We start from the raw sequence: 19,836 nt of genomic DNA on the forward strand, positions 1-19,836 counted from the left end.
ATTGTGGAAACATCTATCCAATCCGCAGAGAGATGTAACCAAGAATCAAATTTTTTTTTTTTTTTAAAATCAAACTGATACTAAATTCGTTTTTTTCATTTGAGCACAACATGGATATTTGTAATCCATTCAAATTGTGCTTTTTGGTATCCATCAGCACTTTTTGTTCTTCCATGGTCCTTGTTAGGTTACACCCTTGGGAAACCTTACCATATTTGTTCTATAAGTAATACTACTTTTCACACTCATTTCACACTAATTGATATTAAATGTTTTAAGTAACTAACATGAAAAGTCACTTAAAACATATTATGTCAACCAATATAAAATAGGTGTGGTAAATGAATGTGACGAGCATCATTACTTTTGTTCTATAGATAGACAGTGACGTGTTTGTTACACCAAACTCATTCTCCATCCCCAACAGGCAACAACCATTTATTCACAACACATATTTGGTTGGAGACTTGCAGTTTAAAAGGTCATTTAACTTGGGTTTCATAATGTTCTGCCTAAATGCAACTTCCAGACATCCGAAGTGCTTACAATGCATAAATTGATATTATATCTCTGACAAAATCAAAAAGAAAATGTGCAGTAGAAATTCATGAAAGACTTTTTACCAAGAAAGAAAGGCCCGTTGTCAACTCAGTCAGGACCTCCAAAATGAAGGGTTATGATTGGGTATTAGCAGAGAGACAACTTTGAAGCCTGCTACAAAGTACAAACTATATGAAGCAAAAGAATTCATATTCCAACACACAAACAAATGGAGTTGTTCATATAGTAACTTAAAAGGCAGTCTTATAGACAGCAATTCCACAGCTCCATGCCTGATGCGTCTCTTTTTGGTTTAATATGTTGGGGTATATGGGGGTATATTCAGTGGCAACCACTGAAGGAGTAAGCATTGCTTCTTAATGCTTTTATTACTAATCAAGTACTTCATTTTTTTTTTTTTTTCTTTTCCTTTTGGGGCATGAACGATGATGACTTCATCGACTATGTTGTTCTCTCAAAACCACCACCAACCTGCATGTGCAACCACTCTGGTGAAGACCCACGAGTGTACTCCCTTGTAGCTTGTGAACCAAATGCCATGCCAGCAGTATCAAATGTCTGTAAACATTGGAACTATTATCAACTGATTGCTAAATTAAATCTAGAAAAAACTCCATTTCCTTTAATGATTTTACTCTTTTTGTGCAAAGTTAGTAATTCAAAAAATCAAGAGCAATAAAAAAAGGGAATACCTACGCTAGCATTCAAAGAGAAATGTATTAAACAGAGGACCAACATAAATTTCAATATATGTACATATAGTTGGGACTTACATCTTTAGTAGGAAAAACTTCAATACCAGGATTCACTCTTGTATTAACTGCTTCAAGCTTCATCGACAAGAACTGCAAAATCCAATAAACTTTATAAGGCTTAACTCTGGATTTAGAGTCAGTTTCGTCCTGCAATTTCGGAAGTCAAAAGTGCATTTTCAAACAAAAACATGAGAAGCGTCCCGTTTGAGAAAAAAATGATAATCTGAAAACATAAAAAAAATATATATATATATGCTGTCAAATCACAGCTAAAGAGTGCATATAAACAAAATAAAAAAGAACACATGATTTTAAAGACCAAACGAGAATTTACCAAAAGCTAATTATATTTTTAAAAATCATATCTTTACTAACTACATTTTAAATCATTATTTTTTTCAAACCACACATTTTAAAACTACTATACCAAAGAGACCATTAGTTAGCCCCCCAAAAAAAAAATCTAAATTATTTAAAGGATTCAATTCATACCTCAACCTGACGCTGTAGTGATTGGATGTAATTAATTATTTCATCAAGAACCAGCGCTTTGCCAATAACCTGAATTCAAAAGCAAACTCGGTAAACAGTAATCCCATGTCAAGAACTTTAAAGGAAACTGAAAGTAAATCTCAAATAAATAGAAGAACATGAGATGGGAGTTAAACTGTAGAAAAACATTTTTATTTCCAGAAATAGTAAAACCATACCTTGTTACAACCAGGGACCAGATCCTGGAGAATTTTCATCCTCTCGCTTATCTTTTCTCTTCTAGCCTGTGCACCAAATCAGCAAAACTCATTCAATAGCTTTCATGCAAGTCACTTTTATATCTGGATCTAAAGCCCCAAGTAATCCAAAATAAGCAACAGTGTCAACGGTCAAGAGGATTCAAGTGAGAAAATTACTCTTTCCGCTAGACTGTGGCTGTCAGTAGCTTGACCCCTTCTTGCTCGTACGTGGATGTAGTCTTGCTTGGGCGGCTCCGCCGCTGGTTGAGTATTCTGTTCCACACGCTTGCCTGAACTGCCTTCTGCTTCAGCTTTTGAATCACCATTCTCATCCCCACATCCTGGTGTTTTCAGCCGCTTCCCCTCGCAGTCATTCTGCGCAATTTGGCACCCATCATCACAACTTATCTAATTAAAGCTAAACATCCACAAACTGTCAAACACTCTGTTTTCATTCTCTGAACAGAGCATCAAATTAGGAACTAAAACATGATTTACAAGCTATTTAACTCAGACACCCAATTCTCAATTCGTTCAATCAATTCTAGATTTGTCCATAGATTTAGCAAAGCTCATAAACAAAAGTTGATGATTTTCGAACAAATTAATACCGCGCCATTGCCATTGCCATTGCTGGTGGAGACGCCCTTGGCGGACTCGTCCTCCAAATCACGCCGCTTCCTCGCACCACCGCCATTGGCACCGCCTCTGTCACCACCGCCGGGATTCGCTCTCAGGTCCAAACTCATCGGATCACTGCCCGAAACGTCACGATTCGCACCGCTAACGTCCCCGAACTGCGCGCTCCTCAGCCCCAATCCCCCTCCGAACTCCCCCACCCCCGCGCCGCCATTCATCGGGAACTGCCAGATCTCCGCCAGGTTGTATGGCGCCGCATTCGCGCTCGTAAACGACCCCTCGTTCATCATCGCCGGCGGATCCATTTCTCACGCACAACACAACAACACAGCCTTATTCGGATTACAATCCCTCACATTAATAAGCTTGATAAGCCAAGTTAGGAGCCAGAGAGAGAAACAGAGTCACAGAAGTAGCAGCTTCGAAAAAGAAGCCTAGAGAAAGATAGCGCGTTTGAGCTAGAACGGAAAACGAAGGCGAAGTTGAAGGTGGTGTGTGTTTTGCGTGTGTGTGATCTCCTTGGACAGTGGAGGTTGGTGCGCACAGTGTTTCTCTTTCTCTGTCCACCACCACTCGCTATTCAGAGACAGAGACCTCGGGAGTAGCAAACAAAAGTCACTTCCAGTGAGGTTTTCTCGGAGGGTCCAGTCTCCAGTCCAGGACCAGCCCTTTCAATACCCGGCTCTTCCTCTCTCTTCCTCAGGCACACCTGTACCTTCGTCCTCCACCGTCCGATCAATCTAAACTCCCATCAACTCCATCTTCTGCCTTATCAACGGTGTGGATGACACGGATGGCGTACTCGTCAGCAGGGCAGGGGATTTTTGGGCTTCAGAGCTGGGGTCACGTACCTCAGCTAGCGTAAAGTACAAAATTCAATGTACAAACTGAGCCGGTGGGGTTTTCTCGCTTCACATAATTTAATATATATATATATATACGTGTAAAATAAAAAGTGCGAGTGATTGATTAACAAAAGATTTAGTTAAAGGTTATATACTTTTGAAGGTTATTAATGATTGTGATGATTGTGATAGATATAAGTAAGTCTATTTATGGTAAAGTTAATGAATGACGCATGGTTTTAGATTTGATTAGGGATAATAGGCTCATCTGATAATCAAATATCGGATTCCATAAAAGGGGGAGGCCCACCGTTAATCAGTCTCTTTTGTTGACGTGCTTAGACTAACAAGATTCCAAATTATTTTTATTTCACCTCCCAAAAATAATATATTACATTGTTTTCTAAAATCAAATTACAGAGCAACATTTGTAAATGCAGAATTTATTCTTCTTCTTTTTTTTTTTCTAAAAATATTTGTTAATGTTAAATAATTAAGAGATATAAATTTGCATCATGATTCATGACATGGGAGTGCTACACTTCATGGTTCCAATGATCGTTGATCGTTGATTTGGATTAAAGAATAAATAGAGGGAGTCCTTGAGATGCACGAAAAGTGAGGTGATCCAAGTCAATATGTAGGTAATCTTCTAAATGCAGCCTTAGAAGGTAAAGCGTAGAGATCAATAAAATGAACATAATGATCAAATTATTGGTGATGAAATTCTTCTAAACCACGTTGCCAAGTATATGATGCTAAGAATGAATATCATATCAACTCAATACTACTTTAGTGCTTCCTTTATGCAAATGCCCTTTCTTTTTTTGTTTGTTCTGTTTAACAATCTGAACATGATACTTGTCCCCAAACCTTTTTCATCTTTTTACAACGAAATCTTTAGATCTTAAGCAATTATCTTATCCAATTGCTAGTAAACGCAAGCAATTGTCCGATATTCTTATAAGGCACATGTGTCTAAATAAGTATTGGGTTATTCAAATACTTGTCTAGACTAGACAGGTAAGCTTCATAAAAACTCTCTCACAATTATCTGCCCTGCACGTAATTGCTTGAGATCTGATTATATGTCCAATATCTTACATTTCCAAAAATTTTACATTTACTGCAATTGGATGTTTCTAATTCTTATTTAGCGCACCAAATGTAACACCTCATAGTTAACCTTGGTTAGCATCATATGCACCCATGATGTGCTTGCTGATGTAATGGTCCAAGTGTTGTTTTGTTGTATATAATGATGTACATGTTATCACATTTACACAAAAAAAAAAAAAAAAAAACAAAAAACAAAAAACAAAACAAAATGACATAACGACATATTCACTATATGACAGTATATATACAATTAGGTCTATAAAATTTGATATGAACAACTAAATGAATACTTTATATTTCACTTGAAAAATAGCAATTAAAAACATAGGTAATGACAACAAATTTTTAAAAACGCATTAAAGTTTTTGGTAAAATTATAGTTTGACCTTTAAAATTGCAGTCTGACTTTTAAAATCGTGCATTCTTAAAAACTCACCCACTTACCTAAGATTTGAAAACGTAAATTTTTTCTTTTTATATTTCCAAACCATCACTTTTAAAATGCATTTCCAAACATAATACTTTATGTGATTTGATTTATAAACACACTTTTGACATGAAAAATCAAAAAGCCAAATGGGATAGTAGAGGATCTTGATCCGCTAATCTACCATTGGTGACAAAAGCACTTAATGAACCTTGAAAGAGATATAGCTGGAGCATCCACATCCCGCTCAACAAATTATAGCCAAAGAATCACAATTTTTTTTTTTTCTCTATTTTAACTACCTATCCTTTTTTTTTTTATTAGTTTATTTTATGCGTTTGTTAACATTTTTTTACCCATTTTTGTTAACATCCATTAAATTAAACTTAGCTGCTCCCAAACAAGGCCTAGATGGATTTCATTTAATTGGTTGAGAAAGGTTTGAAAACTATGAACTGCAAATTGTCCCACTTCTGCATTCCAACACAATATACTATGGATCTCCAATATAATCTTTACAGAAAGTCATCACCCGTTTGGCCTCTTACAATTTCAAGAAACATAAAAGTAGTAGCCACTGACAGCGATTTTATTGCTCACAAAGCATGGAATTGATCAAATCCCACATGCAAATGGAGGAACCCATCAAATAGGCATCCTTTCTTGTTGGGCAAAATGTGATCCCCATTTCATGCACGCTTCAAGGAGTGGTGCTTGTCAAATGTCAGCTGAACCACAAAACGAAACTGTAGGCCCGCTCGGTAGCGGTTTTCTTCTCCTATGATTAAGACCCAATTCTCACGTGCTTCAAAAAGTCGCAAAGGAATAGCATACGACACTGCCTTTGCCCGTTTCAGCCAACATCGCAAGAAATTAAAGAAAGGACTGTGATTAAATCAGAGACAAGGGTTGCGTACATCTTCTGAAATTCTCATGTATTGGCCATTGGGTATTTGATTAAACTAACCCACTTTTCAATTACTTTGACCGTTGGATACTCCTTCCAATTGCAAAAAGATCAAATATTTAGTTAGGCATATATCATATATGATTTGGCAATTTGGCAGAAAGAGTAGGCTACTCCGTTCTCAAAATAGCGTCCACAAATCGGCTTTTCGTCACATTCGATATGCCCAACCCAACGCGATAGATTTGGCTAACACCAAATCAACTAATCAAGCAATGGAAGCTTATTAATTGATATTATTTTCAGCACGTGGTAAGATTGCGATGACATCATCGTGGCTCATCATGAGATCTATCTGTTAAAAAAAAACTACATGTGCAAAATGCATGACTTTGTGCATTTACTTCACTGTTGCATCAAGAAACTATCACAAATTCAGAAAACTACATTCTCCACCGATTAGTTTGGTGTATTAATATATCTACCAGAGTACCAGCCATCCTGTTGATTCATATGCCATTTTGCTTCAGTCACGGAATTTCATCACTTTAAGTGGGACGCTAATAAGCTCCAGTTGATCAAAAGATTAATATTTAATTGAAATGAGATTTAATTACCCTATGTGTAATATTCTTTTCACCTAGCTACCATATTTCTCCTATAAATGTGACCTTTTGAGATCTTCTTTAATGGTAAATGTAGGTGTTTACTGTTGTGAAGCCAAAGTGATGGGGAAAGAAAAAGAAAAGGCAATTTTAGTTGCAACAAACTTCACTTATAATTAATTGTCCCTACAATTCCAACCATCACCATCAATGGGCCAAGCAAAGAAAAAAGAAAAGGATACACACGGCATCTTTGGCCCGTATTGTACAGTGGATGACAGTTATAGATGTCGGCTCTATCTATCGACCAATGGTTTATGCTTTATGAATCCTTAGGACTCCTCATCAGTACAAGTCCAATCTGTTGATGTGTTGGGTCCCCTCCTCAAGGATGTTGCCCCAGGAGTTAATTTCGTTGCTTTAACTAAATTACCAAGTTAAACCAGAGAGAGAAAAAAAAATAATCATATTTTGGCTTTCTTTTAGCAGTAAAACCAGCTTCAGATTTACCCAAGAAACATATTATACATATATTATTGGTGGGGTTAATGAGCAGAGAAGTTTGATTGTGTAGAGAATGGCTCTTAATGGTCACTTGCTTACTGGTATGCAATATGTGTGTGTAGATATGAATTGTGACAGGCAGGCTGCCAGCTGCAAGGCAAGGTGGAGGAATTAATGGAACTTGGACAACCAGTTTTAGCCAAAGGAACAGAGAGAAATGGCCCACTCTTGACTCTTGGGAACAAATTGTACAACACTTGTGGACCCTCAAAAACCAATAATTTGAACAGTACTGGGGAGCTCTAGCTTGTGTGGTTTACCAATCAGCATTCAAGCTGGATTCTTGATCAATTATGACTTTGTTGAAATCAAGCTGTGAGCCCTGTACATTGTTGCAAGATAAGGCAGACGACAGACATTTGGCAGCAGCAGCAGCAGCTAGCCAGCTTCTTCAAGGAACATGTTGAGATAAGTTTAATAGACGGCTCGATTGTGACCCATTTCCACTTCCAATAGGCTACTCCATTTTCATTCTTTCACTTGATAAACCTGGTGATTGGCATTTCTATTCAACTTGATTCAGGATTATATCATGTCAAGTTTGATTTTTTTGTTTTTGGTCGGCTAGCTGTCCAGTTGAATTGAACTGTGCATGCTTTTGGAGAGAGATGTAAAGACCTGAAGACAATGACGGGTGTGGTGGATAAAATCTTAATTCTTGGCTACGTTTCTAGCTCTTCTTTGCTCCTTTAATTTGCTTGAACTGAAGAACCCATTGCTTAGTTGTACACTAGAGAGAGAGAGAGATTGGGCATATTAAAGTGGTACTTCTCATCTTCATTGGTACTCCATTAATATTCATTGAGCTCCCAAAGAAAATACAAATAAATAGAAAATGAGCCAAAAAAAAAATGGCCTAGTCCTCTAGATCTTGGTCAATAGACCAAGAAATGGCACCTTCAAAGTGGTATTTGAAGCAAGCCAAAGAGTTTACTAGCTTTGAAACAACGCCCACTAAAATGAAGCCGTTGAAGGAGACACATTGAATTCCCATCTAGATCTGTTAAAAGGGAGTAACGATCTCCGATTGAGGAAGCAATCTCCACACAAAAAAATCAAACTACAGTAACTAAAAGAGAATAAAACCCACCAAAATAATAATAATAATAATAATAGAACAAACATAAATACAAGAAAGTAAGCAAAAAAAACTTAAACATTAGCAGCAACGAAGGAGCAAGATTCTTGGCTGGCGCGTGTAAGTCACTCATTGGTGCATGATGAATACACACGGTAATGGAGACCGGAGGGCAAAAATCAGAGGCCAACCATATGTAATGTGTTATAAATGATATTTTTTTTCATTATTTTGATTCAGGTTCTACAGTTGTCTTCATAGAAGGTCATTATTGATATTTTGATCATTCAATTTTTATCTTAAAAGGATCATTGTTCTTATACAGTTATACATACATTGTATATCTTATAATATTATATTAATTAAGTAATTAACTCAATAATTTTTTACCCATGATATCAGAGTAATGGGTTTAAACCTTGTATTTGTCATTCATCTCACATTTTAATTAAATATTTTATGTGTTTGACTGCACTTATTAAAAAAGAATTTGAATAGACATATAGTTGCACTTGCCGCGCTTAAAAAATAAAAAATAAATTAAACGTTTGCGCCAAATTCTTGAAATTCAATTAGGGCTTGTCCCCAATCTTTGCTTTGAAAATACATCGCAATGAGTTTTTAATGTTTCTGGCCATGCAAGAATAGTATTTTGGGTAAATATACATTTGAGTTCAAATACTTTAGATGGCGGGAAAATACAGTTTCTGCTGCTTATTTATTTTTTGTTTTTTAAACGACGGGCGGCCCATTGAAAACTTTGTCTTGGCAATCCTTTCGAGAGATTGAATCGAAAACTAAAAGGTTGAAACAGAAGCAATTTTCAAGAAGAAGAAATACGAGTATCTGAACTGAACCATATCTTAAGGGAAAAATGGGTTTGCTTGAATTGTCTAAATTCAAGCTCCAGCTCCGAACGCTAATCACCGAAGTTGAAGAGCTCAGAGTACGATTTTCCATCTCGAATCCACTAAATCTCCGAGTGTTTGTGTGTGTGTGTTTTAGTGTTTATATGAATATATATATATTTAAATTTTCAGGAAAGGGAACGCTCGGCCACCGAACAACTTCATCTTCAAATTCAGGTTTCTTTCTTCGAATTAGTTCGCTTCCAATTTTTTTTTTTTTTTTTTTGCGGTTTTCCTTTCAATCTAGGATTTTTGGTGTTTGGATGCAGAAGCAAAAGCAAAATGAGGAAGAGCATAGCAGAAAGTTCCAGGAATTGCAAACGGAGTTAGCTTTGTCCAAGGAACTGCGGCAGAAACTCGAGAGGAAGGTTTATGAATTTCTGGATAGACTTTGCGGCCTATGTGCTTGTTGAAATGCTCTTTAGAAATAAAAGGTTGTTGTTGATACTTGTTATCAACTCAATTGTGTTGCCTCAGGTGAACTGCCTTCAAGACGACAATGCTTTACTCGAGCACAAGCAAAAAGAACTGAAGGAAACAATACAAAGCCTACTTCAATCACGGGAAAGTTTTGTGAATGCTTATGAGGTTTTATACTCTCCGATCCTTTCTATAACGCAAATGATTGTTACTTTTGTTAATTATCACTTTGTGGAGGAGAGGATGAAGATGGGTAAGCTAGTAAAATAGTGGCATGGTACATATTGAATTCCAGAGAAAGGAAGGCAGAAATAAATCTGAAGATGTTATGATTAAACATGGCGGTGCCTTTTCAGCCAAGTGGTGTATAGAGAATGGACTTTATGATGAATTCAGTGTAAAACAGCTCAAGCATGTGAATGGCATAGCTGAATATATGAAATACATGTGAATTTGGGCACTAAAAGTATTAGGTGAATTCCCTTTCATGAGATGGTTTACTTTGATTACCTAGTGCTTCTCTGCAGTGCATAGCTACTGTCATGTCTTTAAATTTTGATCTGCAAAGAAACCATCTCTGCTATTTGTGTTTCATCCTTTGCATATGTTACCTTTGGAATCATGAATTTAATCTTATTTCTAAGTTCCTTGGAAAATTGATAAGTAATATGTTAAGCCTTATGCTCTGATTTACATAATTCTAGAATTCCATGAAGCTCAGTGTATTAGTGACTACCCATATGTTGAGGGATGAAGGTCATATTCTGCACAATCCGGGAGCTAGAATGTTCTACAAATATACTTAATGTATGAATAAATCATCACGCAATAGTATTTCTCTGGTTGAATCCAAACCTCAGATTTCTTCATATCAAGAAATGTATTTGAGTAGTATATGGTTTTATGATGTCATAACTGTGTGCAGGAATCTACTTGTGAAATGAAACGTTCAATTGAAACCAGAGATAGAAAGCTCACTGTCCTATCTGAGAAGATAAAATCTCATTTATTATTATTTGATTCAATAGTAAAGGAGGCATTTTGTATCAAGCAAGTTGTCAATGATGTGCAATGCCTTGTGAGTGAAAAAGAGGAAGTAGGCAAGTAGCTTTCTGAACTATTACTTATTCCAGGTGTAAATTTATTATTATTAGCTCATTTTTAAATTTTTGACATAGACCGATTCATAATTTCATGAAAGTTGCAGCATCAGATTACTTTTTAACTTCGCCTTTTCTATTCAGTTGCCGGCTTAAAGAGCAAAATGGATAAAGTCCCTGTATTTGAAAAAGTTTTTGTTGGTAATGCCAAATTCTCATTCACCTGCTTTAATTAGCTCTTCACTTTGTACTATAAAATATACATATTTGTGTATATATAACTCTCTTTTTTCCCCGTATATATGTAACTATGTGTGTTATATTGAAAGGAATTACTCCTTTCCAGACCAAAATATGCTTTTCAGCACCATCCTTTCTCACAAGGTGGCTCCCACAATGGGTCCATTCCTCCATTGGTTCCCACCATTTGAGAAAGGATGGTGCGGAAATAGCTAATATTGGTATGAAAATGGCACTGCCCTATATAAATTCATGTTGTTTGATTATAATAAACAAACAATAATATCATACAACTCTGGAGCATATCACATCATTTATTTGGATTCAGCCAAAGTGCTCATATATTACTTTTCTTTATTATAGTTTTGCCTAACGCTTTATTTTTTTAACAAAAGCGCTATGTGCATTTATGATTTATTAGGACTATAATTTACTCTATTTCATGCAGAGAAGATCTCTAACCTTGAACATAAACTGAAAAATGATGAGGACGAGTTACAAAGAAAGGATAGAATCATTTTAGAGCTAGAAGCCCATCTGGAGGCAGCAAGAAGTCGCAACAACTACCAAAATGAAATAGAAGAGATATCCATATAAAAATTGAATATCATGTGTTTTATGGACTCCAAAGAATTAACATGCACTTTCAACTGAAGGTATACTTTTATGAGTGTTTTATCTTAACTGGGCAAACCTCCAGAAAACCCTATCAGCAAAGGATGCGGTCATACAGAATTTTATTTCTGAGAAAGAGGTTTGAATAGTAGATTTTTGTTTATTGATTTCTGCCCGTCTGTGCTTGTTGGTTTTCTAAACTTATTTTAAATTTCTCCATAATCAGGAATTGCATAGTGAAGTGGGGTGTTTAAGCATTATCTTACAGAAGATTCAGGATATCGTTACAAATATGAATGAAGAGGTTAGAAAAGAGTTTGATCTCGACGTGGAATATGCTAGTCTTTTGATTTGAAGGTTTTATGCTTTTTTCACTCTTAAGAAATATTCCATCACCATGATGACTCTTATGCTAACTTAGAGAGATTATATGCCATGTAATGTGGGGAGTACTTAATAATATGATGATTCCACATAGTATGTAGAATTCAAATTTTACCTAAACACTTTGTCCATGCTATATATTAAGTTGCTTGGCTGTAGTATTAAAATTCTTCTAGCCACCCAATTGAATGCGACTGTTATTGGTGCCAATTCTGTGGATCTATGGGAATCTGAAATATGGTTTAACTTATTAAATTTTTTGTACTGTGCTTTGTTATGCCTCTGGCAATTTTATGTCATTCTCTTCCTCATTTGTTTCCTTATGAGTACCTTATAATTTTTATTTTTCTTTCTTCTAACTTTCGTTTTACTTTGTTGTTACAGTATCGTATTTCTTTCACAATCATTTGCTTCTGTTTGAAATACATTTGATTCTCATGCCAGGATAAAAGGGTATTTTCATCGATACTGGAATGCCAAGAAGGATGTGATATCATTATGGGAAAGGAAGTTAATGGGTAGGATACTTATGTTCATTGCCATCATTCATGTTTAAGTTCTGGAGCACTAAAACTTATTAGCATGTGTCATTTTGAAATCTTAAGTAATTACTGTAGAGAAATAATCTTTCTTCCTGTCAGGGAGCTAGACACGTAAGTGTATATGTTGGGTCATTTGGATCAGGTAATTCTGGTCTAGTTGTTAGATGAACCACAACACTGGATGCCAAGCATACAAATGACACATGATATCCCACCAAGAGAACCTCTTTAACATCTGATTCCTTGTGTGGGCATGGGTGCCTGTACATACATTTTAATTCTAAGGCTTTCTCCAAAAATACTGATTATGCTCTACTGGAGTAAAATAGGAGTATTCCTGTAGTTGTCCACAACAGGTGAGCATGCATCTCTTACCCAATTGGGTCAATGCACATTTGATTTTTGTCTTTCTTTGATGGCTAGTTCTTATTCTTAATATTTGGTCATCTTTGGCTTATCAGGACTGAAGACGGGCCTCAAAGTAATATAGAAAAATATCCAAATAAGGCATCTGAGACTGGCTGTACAGAAAATGCAGGTTTATTCTGCCTTCTCCTTCTTGTTCTTATTTCTGTAGGGCTTCTGTATTATATTCATACCAGTTGTTTAGTCATAGATTTTGAAATATATGGCATTTGTGCAACTTGAAGAGAATCATCATATGAGAAAGATAGCCTATGCTTGTTGATACCGTAGTAGGAAATAATTCACTGTAACCCATGGCGATCTAGGAGCACTAGGTGTTGGTCAGGGTGATTCTCTCTTTCACGTGTCCCTTTCTACATTAATCTGTTGTGCAATTTGGTGGGTTTTGAAACTTGTTCTGCAAATGGAGCAGCACCCATATGCAATAGTACCAACATCAAAAGCCACTTCAAGACCCATAGAAATTGGTCCTATAAGTGAAATGATTAGTCAGTTTAAATGAAGAACTCTTATTCAAGTGCAATGCAAAGAAAAAAATTATATACCTTTCCATGGGATATGATGTGGCTATATACATCATAGTAATTGAGGGTACTTCACGAAAATGCCATTGGAAATTCATGCACACATGCATTCCCTCTCTTTTTTATGTATCTGTGTAGAATGCCTTGTATTTCCAAATATTTTGATGCAGCTTCACTTCTATGTGAGGAGTACAAAAAAGTTGCTGGCACCTTAGGGGAGGACAATAACAATGACTCCTGTGTGTCAGAGGCAAGTTGACAGTTTTTACTAAGCTGCAAATTCAGAATTTCATTGTTTGGTTATGTGTTAAAAGACATGTCTGGCTCTTTTTTCTAATGGTTCAATGACACTTTGCCTGTTATCTTCCGCAGTCAGGTTACTCAGAGTCTCAAGCAGCAGCCAATGTTCCAAGCATCTCTGCCAATGATGGTCAGGTATGGAGATGACTGATCTTATAGTCAAGATGCTCAGTTATTTTAAATTGCTTTAACAAATTGCTTGAAGAAAACTATAACTTGATGGAATATTTGACACTTCAAAAACTGTTCTACGGCAACTGATGCCTAATTTGTACATCTTTCTCTCTTTTTTTTTTTTTGGTGTGTGTGTGTGTAGGATCACTGCACAAGGTCAGTACACCACTTGGATTCTGAGTGCTCAACAACACAAGCAGAGCCTCAGAAGATCCAGGTTAGGTTTTCTTATTATAACATAGTTTCATTTTTTAATTATGTCTGGGATATCTGTTAAAAGTAACAAGAAGATATTCTGAAAATGCAGGAGTGTGATAATGTACTAGGGTAATGGCCTTTACGAGTATGGTGATGATGTAAGGATAATTTCACTTGGCACAATGATCTCCAAAAGTTTGCTTGATTCTTTTCTTTTTTATCAAATTCATTGGGATTGTGAATAGGAGCCTTCTGTTTACTAAATCTTCAGTCCAATGAGAGATTCTGATGAATAGAAATTTTTTCTAATTGCTAGAGTTGTATATGAATAGAAAAATCTATTTCACCAATATTTTATTTCATTCATATAATCATATTTTCCTTGACCAGGTAGATAGACAAAACAATTTAATATGTGAGGTTTGTAGACTTGTAATACTGATACAGTAAAAAAAAATTAGTATAAAATAGAGGGGGGCATGCCCTAACCCAGGTCCGCTCCTGGAACTTAGATCATCATTGAGATTATCTTACTTTATTATTTTTTTGAGATTCAAGTGCCAAATCAATATTATAGATGTCAATTGGATCCTGCAGTTAAAGTAATGACCAATTAAGCCCATTTTTATTTATGGGCCTGTCCAAGCCATATGTTGTTTGCAATTAAACACTTGTTTTTTTGGGAAAGCTTCAATACGTTATCCCATTCGTATTCAGCTGAGGATTGCAGCTGGGCTCAGCTAGACTTGATTTTGTAATTTCCCTCCCCTCTTACACATTAAAATTTGGAAAATTATACTTACCCCTCAAATTTACACAAATTGCAATGTTTTCTCTAAATTTTTGTCAAATTTAACCGAAAATCCAAATAAATGAGATTAAGAAAGAGAATTAAGTAATTTGGGGTCAGTTACAACCTTTTAAATGTAGGAGAATATTATAGTTGGTGAAGCGTAGATTTCCTTGAGATTTTATTTGGGTCACCCTACATTTGTTTGGTTGAATACAATTAGGGCTTGTATGCATTTGAAAAGATTCAGTCAGAAAGTCAACCAATGATCACAAAGTCTGCTCGGCTACCAGCCAAGGGAATCTTATCAAACCAATCACGACTCAGAAGGTTCATTTAAAACCATACTTTGGAGAATATTATTTTTTGGTGTCCGAGAGAGATTGAACCATTCTTTGCATCTTCTGTGCATTTGTAATTGTATGGCAATATTTAATCTCGACAGGGACCGATTGATATAGATGATTTTCTTTTCTTTTTTCTTCAATGTTTTTCATTTTATTTTTTCATGACTATGAGATGAGAAGTTTTAGAGAGCTAAACAAATGAACTCTGAAAATTTTTCAAACTGATGTGAGAATTACATTTTTTTTTTTTAATTTAAAAACCCTTATTATGTCAGTTTAAAAACTTTGCTAGTTCATTTGTTTGACTTCCTAACACTTATCCTATGTGATTAATATTTAGATAATATAACAAGTGAATTTTTTTGAAAGAAACATTACAACTGTCGTAATAATTTAGGATCACTCAAAATATCATTTGTTTCGTTCTAACGACAAAATTGCATAAAGAATTGGTCTAAATAAACGTGTAGTGCTGATGGTCTTGGTTGAAATTATCGCCATCGCTTTAGATCTCTGTGAAACTGTATTCCAGGCAAGAGGCTTTCCAAGACAAATGGCATAGAAAACTGCGATTTTGTCTCCAAGATGAAAGGGTGTCCATGGCTGGCTTGGCGTTCTGTCCTGGGCTTGCTCTAAAACCATGGGTTTTGCTGGGTTGCTGTGCAGCTTTCCCTGGACGGCACGTGAGCCCACAACTTTTTTCAACCGATAATTTAATGCTCATATCCAACTTTAATAAAATAAAATAATTCCCATCTAATTTCTTTTAATTTTTCTTTCTTATCTTTTTGGGGAATCCTGCTATTTGGCTGCCAAGAGTCAGACAAGTATCTACCAAAGTCTGACATGGCTTTATTAAAAAAAAAAAAAAAAAAAAATCGTAGAAATCTCTCTCTCTTCCCCCATTTCGTATTTTTTTTGTTAGTTAAATTTTTATGAATTAATATTTAGTTTCTAATGCCTCAAAACTAAAACCTAAAACCTAGGGGTGGAAAGTTAACTTTTTCGGGATGGTATCACCCAAAAATGATTTAATTATCCTAAATTTGGTGCTAATATTTCAAATTTGGTACTAATATCTCAAATTTGAATTCCCCTTTAATAAAAAAAATAATCAAAAAAATTTGTAAATGTCTGACGCTTGACTGCCTCATGGCAGCCATAAATCTCTACTCCTTTTCGGGTATACATCAATCTCCACTAGGGAGGTAGAACCTAGTAACCACAAAAATATGGAATTAAGATTCTCTCCATTTTATTTAAATTGAAAAATATCTAATTAATTATAAAAGATGAATATTTTTGTCTACTTAAAAAATAAAAGTACAAAAATATTTATTTATTATAATTAACTGAATATTTTTTAATTTATTTAAAATGGAAAAAGGATCCTCAAAGACAGTGGTGTAATAAACGTATAAGTTAGAAGTCCATAGGGCCATTAAAATACACATTTTCAGGCATTTAATTAGTAGTTCGGATCCCACAAAGATGATGGTGTAATAAATGTACAAGTTAGAAGTCAAGAGGGCCATTAAAATACATCATTTTCAGGCATTTAATAACTAGTTTAAGTTCTTTGATTTCAGTGTCATTCAATGATGAAGAATGCAGCACGTACAAATTTCTATAATTTTTTGAAATCACTTCGGTTACTGAATAAATCCTATTAAAATAGATTTAGGATTCTTACAATGTCAAAACATGTGAATTCAAACCTTTTTAATTAGATAATGACACCACCCACGATGCTTCTTCACGCGTCAGTAATCTCTTTTTCTTTCACCAAGAGTAGAGCATATTGCAAAATATATATATATATATATGCTTTAAGATGAGATCTATAATAATCACTAGGGCAAGATCATAAAATGACATTCATCTTACAAGTCGTGGGTTAAGATCATATTCACTATTAAAGTATGAATTTGTGTTGAATGAGAAGGATATCTAATCCGAGTACAAATTCATTAACACTTCTTACTCAAGTCTCCAAAAGATTGGGATTGAGTGGATTGGTCTCATAGAGAGAGATTACCAGCGTGGAGGAGTGTCGTGGTTGGGGTCGTGATTGGCAGCGGCAGATTTGGCTAGATGAATATGAAAAGCGGTAAGTAAGTTGTTTAGGTTTTTAACCTATATGAAAATAAAATCTAATGTCTTTGTTTATTTTGTTTAAAATGTTCCAAGCCTTCATTGAATAATAGATCGAGTCTATTCTAAAAAGTGGAATAAAAATTGAAGAAATAGCAGAGGGTAGATCACCTAAAGCTTTCGAGTAGCTGGCGTTCCAATAAATTTCAAAGTGATACTTTCATTTAATGCATGCACTGACTTGTTTTTTTTAATTGAATCCCTTGGCTACTTAATTGTATTTAAGGGCTACTTTAAGTGCAGTGAAGTGAAGGTAAGGCAACAGAATAATTTTATGAGACCTATTTGTATTTTATTAAGAATGATGTGGCTATTAAAATTACTATTGGACTTATGATTGATCATTATTAAATTTTGATTAAATAATAATTTTAATAACTGTATTATTCTTAGTAAGACACAAATAAATCTTTTAAAATTATTCGAAGCAACGAAGATTAGCGACATATAATAATTAAAATTGGTCTTCAAGAGGTAGTTCAATCGGCTGTGAACCACGCCTTATGAAACAGATGTCACTAATTTGAATCCTCTCTCTCATTCTCTTTGGACATGTAAAACAAATAAATAATTAAAATTGTAAAAAATTTAATTTAATCATAATTATAATAATAATTACTCTCCATTTCATTTCATAGCATTGTCCTTGTCCCGCCATAGAGCATTTAATGAAGTAAATTTAATGTTCTCGTAAAAGGTGTGTGGTGTTACTTTCAAGATATGTGTATTGTGCAGGCAGAGCAGATGATTATTAGATTGGATAAATCCCTTGCTTTTCTTGGTTTTCCCAACCAAAATGTTTGGACCGGTCTCACTTACAGTATTACTATCACCATGCCACTCTTTTTCTTTTTTAAAAGATAGATTACAACATAAAATGTTGGACATGTCAAACAAGAAAACCTAAAGATAACCAAAACAATGGGTCATATTTTGTTATGGTTCATCTTGTGAGGGTTCCGGAAGGTATTTTAAGGCTATTTGCTTTGTCTTTATTAGCAGCCTTGTGTAATCGTTTTGATTTACTTAATGGGTACGGTCCTTGATTACGTTTTCATATTACAAACTCACTTGGTGTTTCATAAACTAAGAAAACCTAAGATAACCAAAAGTGTTACCCTACTATAATTACCATTATGTTATTCACAAAAATAATTTATCTTTTTAATGTTTAGAATTAGCTCATGAGATGCCCCGTGATTAATCCTACTACTTTAACGCCACCATTTAAAAAATAAATAAATATTGGATATTCATCCTTCGTTAATCTCTTTTCAATTTTTATACAAGAGATGAGCAAATTCATTATTGAATCAATGAGACTATCCGACGTATTCAATTATGAATTTATACAAAAGATAAACAAAAAATAAATAAAAAGACAATTGAGTAACAATTCTTTTTATAAAAAAACAAAAACAAAAAAAAAATCCATTGATCCCATTCCCCATCAAATAAATGGTATTAATCAATAATCTTAGAATCCAATGGCACTGTTATAAATAGAAAAATGTCTAAATTTAACCAACTACTAATATAAATTTTGTAGAGTTTTATACCATAAGAAATCTAAGATTACTTATATGATTTGAAAAAAAGAGAAATAAAAAAATAAAATAAAAAGGAAAAAATACATTGTACTCCCTTCAATTATTTACCTATTTACATTTTGATCTCCAATATTTAAAAAGTGACACTTGATTACCCAAATTTCGAAACTCTTGCAATTCAACCATCCTTACTTTATTTTTTTCTGTCCCAAAATGCCTCCATCCCAAGTTTTTTTAAAAAATAATAACAAAAAATTAAGGGGCGTCCGGTTTGGTTGAATTGCAACAATTTAAAAATTTAGAGAGTTAAGTGTCACTTTTTAAATATTAGAGATAAAAATATAAATAAGTAAATAATTCATAGTGGTAAAATGTATTTTTTCCAAATAAAAACTAGTAGTATCATTCTGTGACGAGGGTCCAATTTCCTAGCGCTGTCATGATTTTTTATTTGGAAAGGGCCCCCCCTCCCCTCTAATCATAGTCCTTGCTTTAAAGGGCTCATTTGGGGTGGATATGGCGGCATTCAAGGGCGTGCAACCCTCAGGGCCCAGTTGGTCCCCACCCCTCAGAGGCCTTGTATTTTTTTGTGAGCTGTTTACCATATAATTTTAATAATTCTGCTCACTATTCATGTTGTTTTTTTTTTGGATCTGAATTGATGATTCTCTGACTGTAGTTGTACTGTTGTACAGTTGTACTTTTAATATATAACTACAAAACTTACTCCTCATAAATGTAAAATGTATTAAAATCAATAATTATTTTAAAAATTTGGCAGGAAAATTATATATTCTTTTTTTTTTTCTTTCATTAATTTCGATATTTATTGGTGCCTCTCAAGTCTCAAGCATAGAGTAACTTGGATCCACGTTTTCAGCAAGACATACCCCCTTACCACTAAGAAATAAGAATCATTTTTCATTTTAAATA

At 34.6% G+C, this 19,836-nt stretch overlaps 2 protein-coding genes across 4 annotated transcripts; one reads left to right on the forward strand and one right to left on the reverse strand.

The window, feature by feature from the left end:
- Positions 1 to 593: 593 nt before the first annotated feature.
- LOC132178734 (transcription factor BHLH089) lies at positions 594 to 3,316 on the reverse strand. Its single transcript, XM_059591253.1, has 6 exons — positions 2,659 to 3,316; positions 2,225 to 2,422; positions 2,027 to 2,092; positions 1,809 to 1,877; positions 1,335 to 1,406; positions 594 to 1,119 (listed from the first exon to the last, which is right to left on the reverse strand). The coding sequence occupies exons 1-6, from the start codon at positions 2,989 to 2,991 to the stop codon at positions 1,003 to 1,005; spliced, it is 855 nt and encodes a 284-aa protein (XP_059447236.1). The 5' UTR covers positions 2,992 to 3,316; the 3' UTR covers positions 594 to 1,002.
- A 5,602-nt stretch (positions 3,317 to 8,918) lies between these two features.
- LOC132178974 (golgin IMH1) lies at positions 8,919 to 14,433 on the forward strand. Of its 3 annotated transcripts, XM_059591572.1 has the most exons (13): positions 8,919 to 9,177; positions 9,272 to 9,316; positions 9,409 to 9,507; positions 9,617 to 9,727; positions 10,485 to 10,659; positions 10,804 to 10,860; positions 11,348 to 11,484; positions 11,594 to 11,653; positions 11,741 to 11,818; positions 12,343 to 12,416; positions 12,902 to 13,825; positions 14,007 to 14,081; positions 14,172 to 14,433. In XM_059591572.1, the coding sequence occupies exons 1-11, from the start codon at positions 9,106 to 9,108 to the stop codon at positions 13,086 to 13,088; spliced, it is 1,095 nt and encodes a 364-aa protein (XP_059447555.1). In that variant the 5' UTR covers positions 8,919 to 9,105; the 3' UTR covers positions 13,089 to 13,825; positions 14,007 to 14,081; positions 14,172 to 14,433. The 3 variants fall into 3 exon arrangements, with proteins under 3 accessions (XP_059447555.1, XP_059447557.1, XP_059447556.1); XM_059591574.1 differs by lacking the exons at positions 14,007 to 14,081; positions 14,172 to 14,433 and having other exon boundaries at positions 11,741 to 11,871; positions 12,902 to 12,914; XM_059591573.1 differs by lacking the exons at positions 12,902 to 13,825; positions 14,007 to 14,081; positions 14,172 to 14,433 and adding an exon at positions 12,540 to 12,569.
- The last annotated feature ends 5,403 nt before the right edge of the window (positions 14,434 to 19,836 follow it).

This window comes from Corylus avellana, chromosome ca4 (assembly GCF_901000735.1).
Source record: "Corylus avellana chromosome ca4, CavTom2PMs-1.0".
NCBI lineage: Eukaryota > Viridiplantae > Streptophyta > Magnoliopsida > Fagales > Betulaceae > Corylus > Corylus avellana.

Coding starts and splice junctions, on each gene's coding strand:
- LOC132178974 (XM_059591572.1), top strand. CDS start 9,106: ATGGGTTTGCTTGAATTGTCTAAATTCAAGCTCCAGCTCCGAACGCTA. Junction 9,728..10,484: donor GTTTTGTGAATGCTTATGAG/GTTTTATACTCT, acceptor AACTGTGTGCAG/GAATCTACTTGTGAAATGAA. Junction 11,485..11,593: donor ACCAAAATGAAATAGAAGAG/ATATCCATATAA, acceptor AACTGGGCAAAC/CTCCAGAAAACCCTATCAGC.
- LOC132178734 (XM_059591253.1), bottom strand. CDS start 2,991: ATGGATCCGCCGGCGATGATGAACGAGGGGTCGTTTACGAGCGCGAAT. Junction 2,093..2,224: donor GCCACAGTCTAGCGGAAAGA/GTAATTTTCTCA, acceptor TTTGGTGCACAG/GCTAGAAGAGAAAAGATAAG. Junction 1,878..2,026: donor TGGTCCCTGGTTGTAACAAG/GTATGGTTTTAC, acceptor TTTTGAATTCAG/GTTATTGGCAAAGCGCTGGT.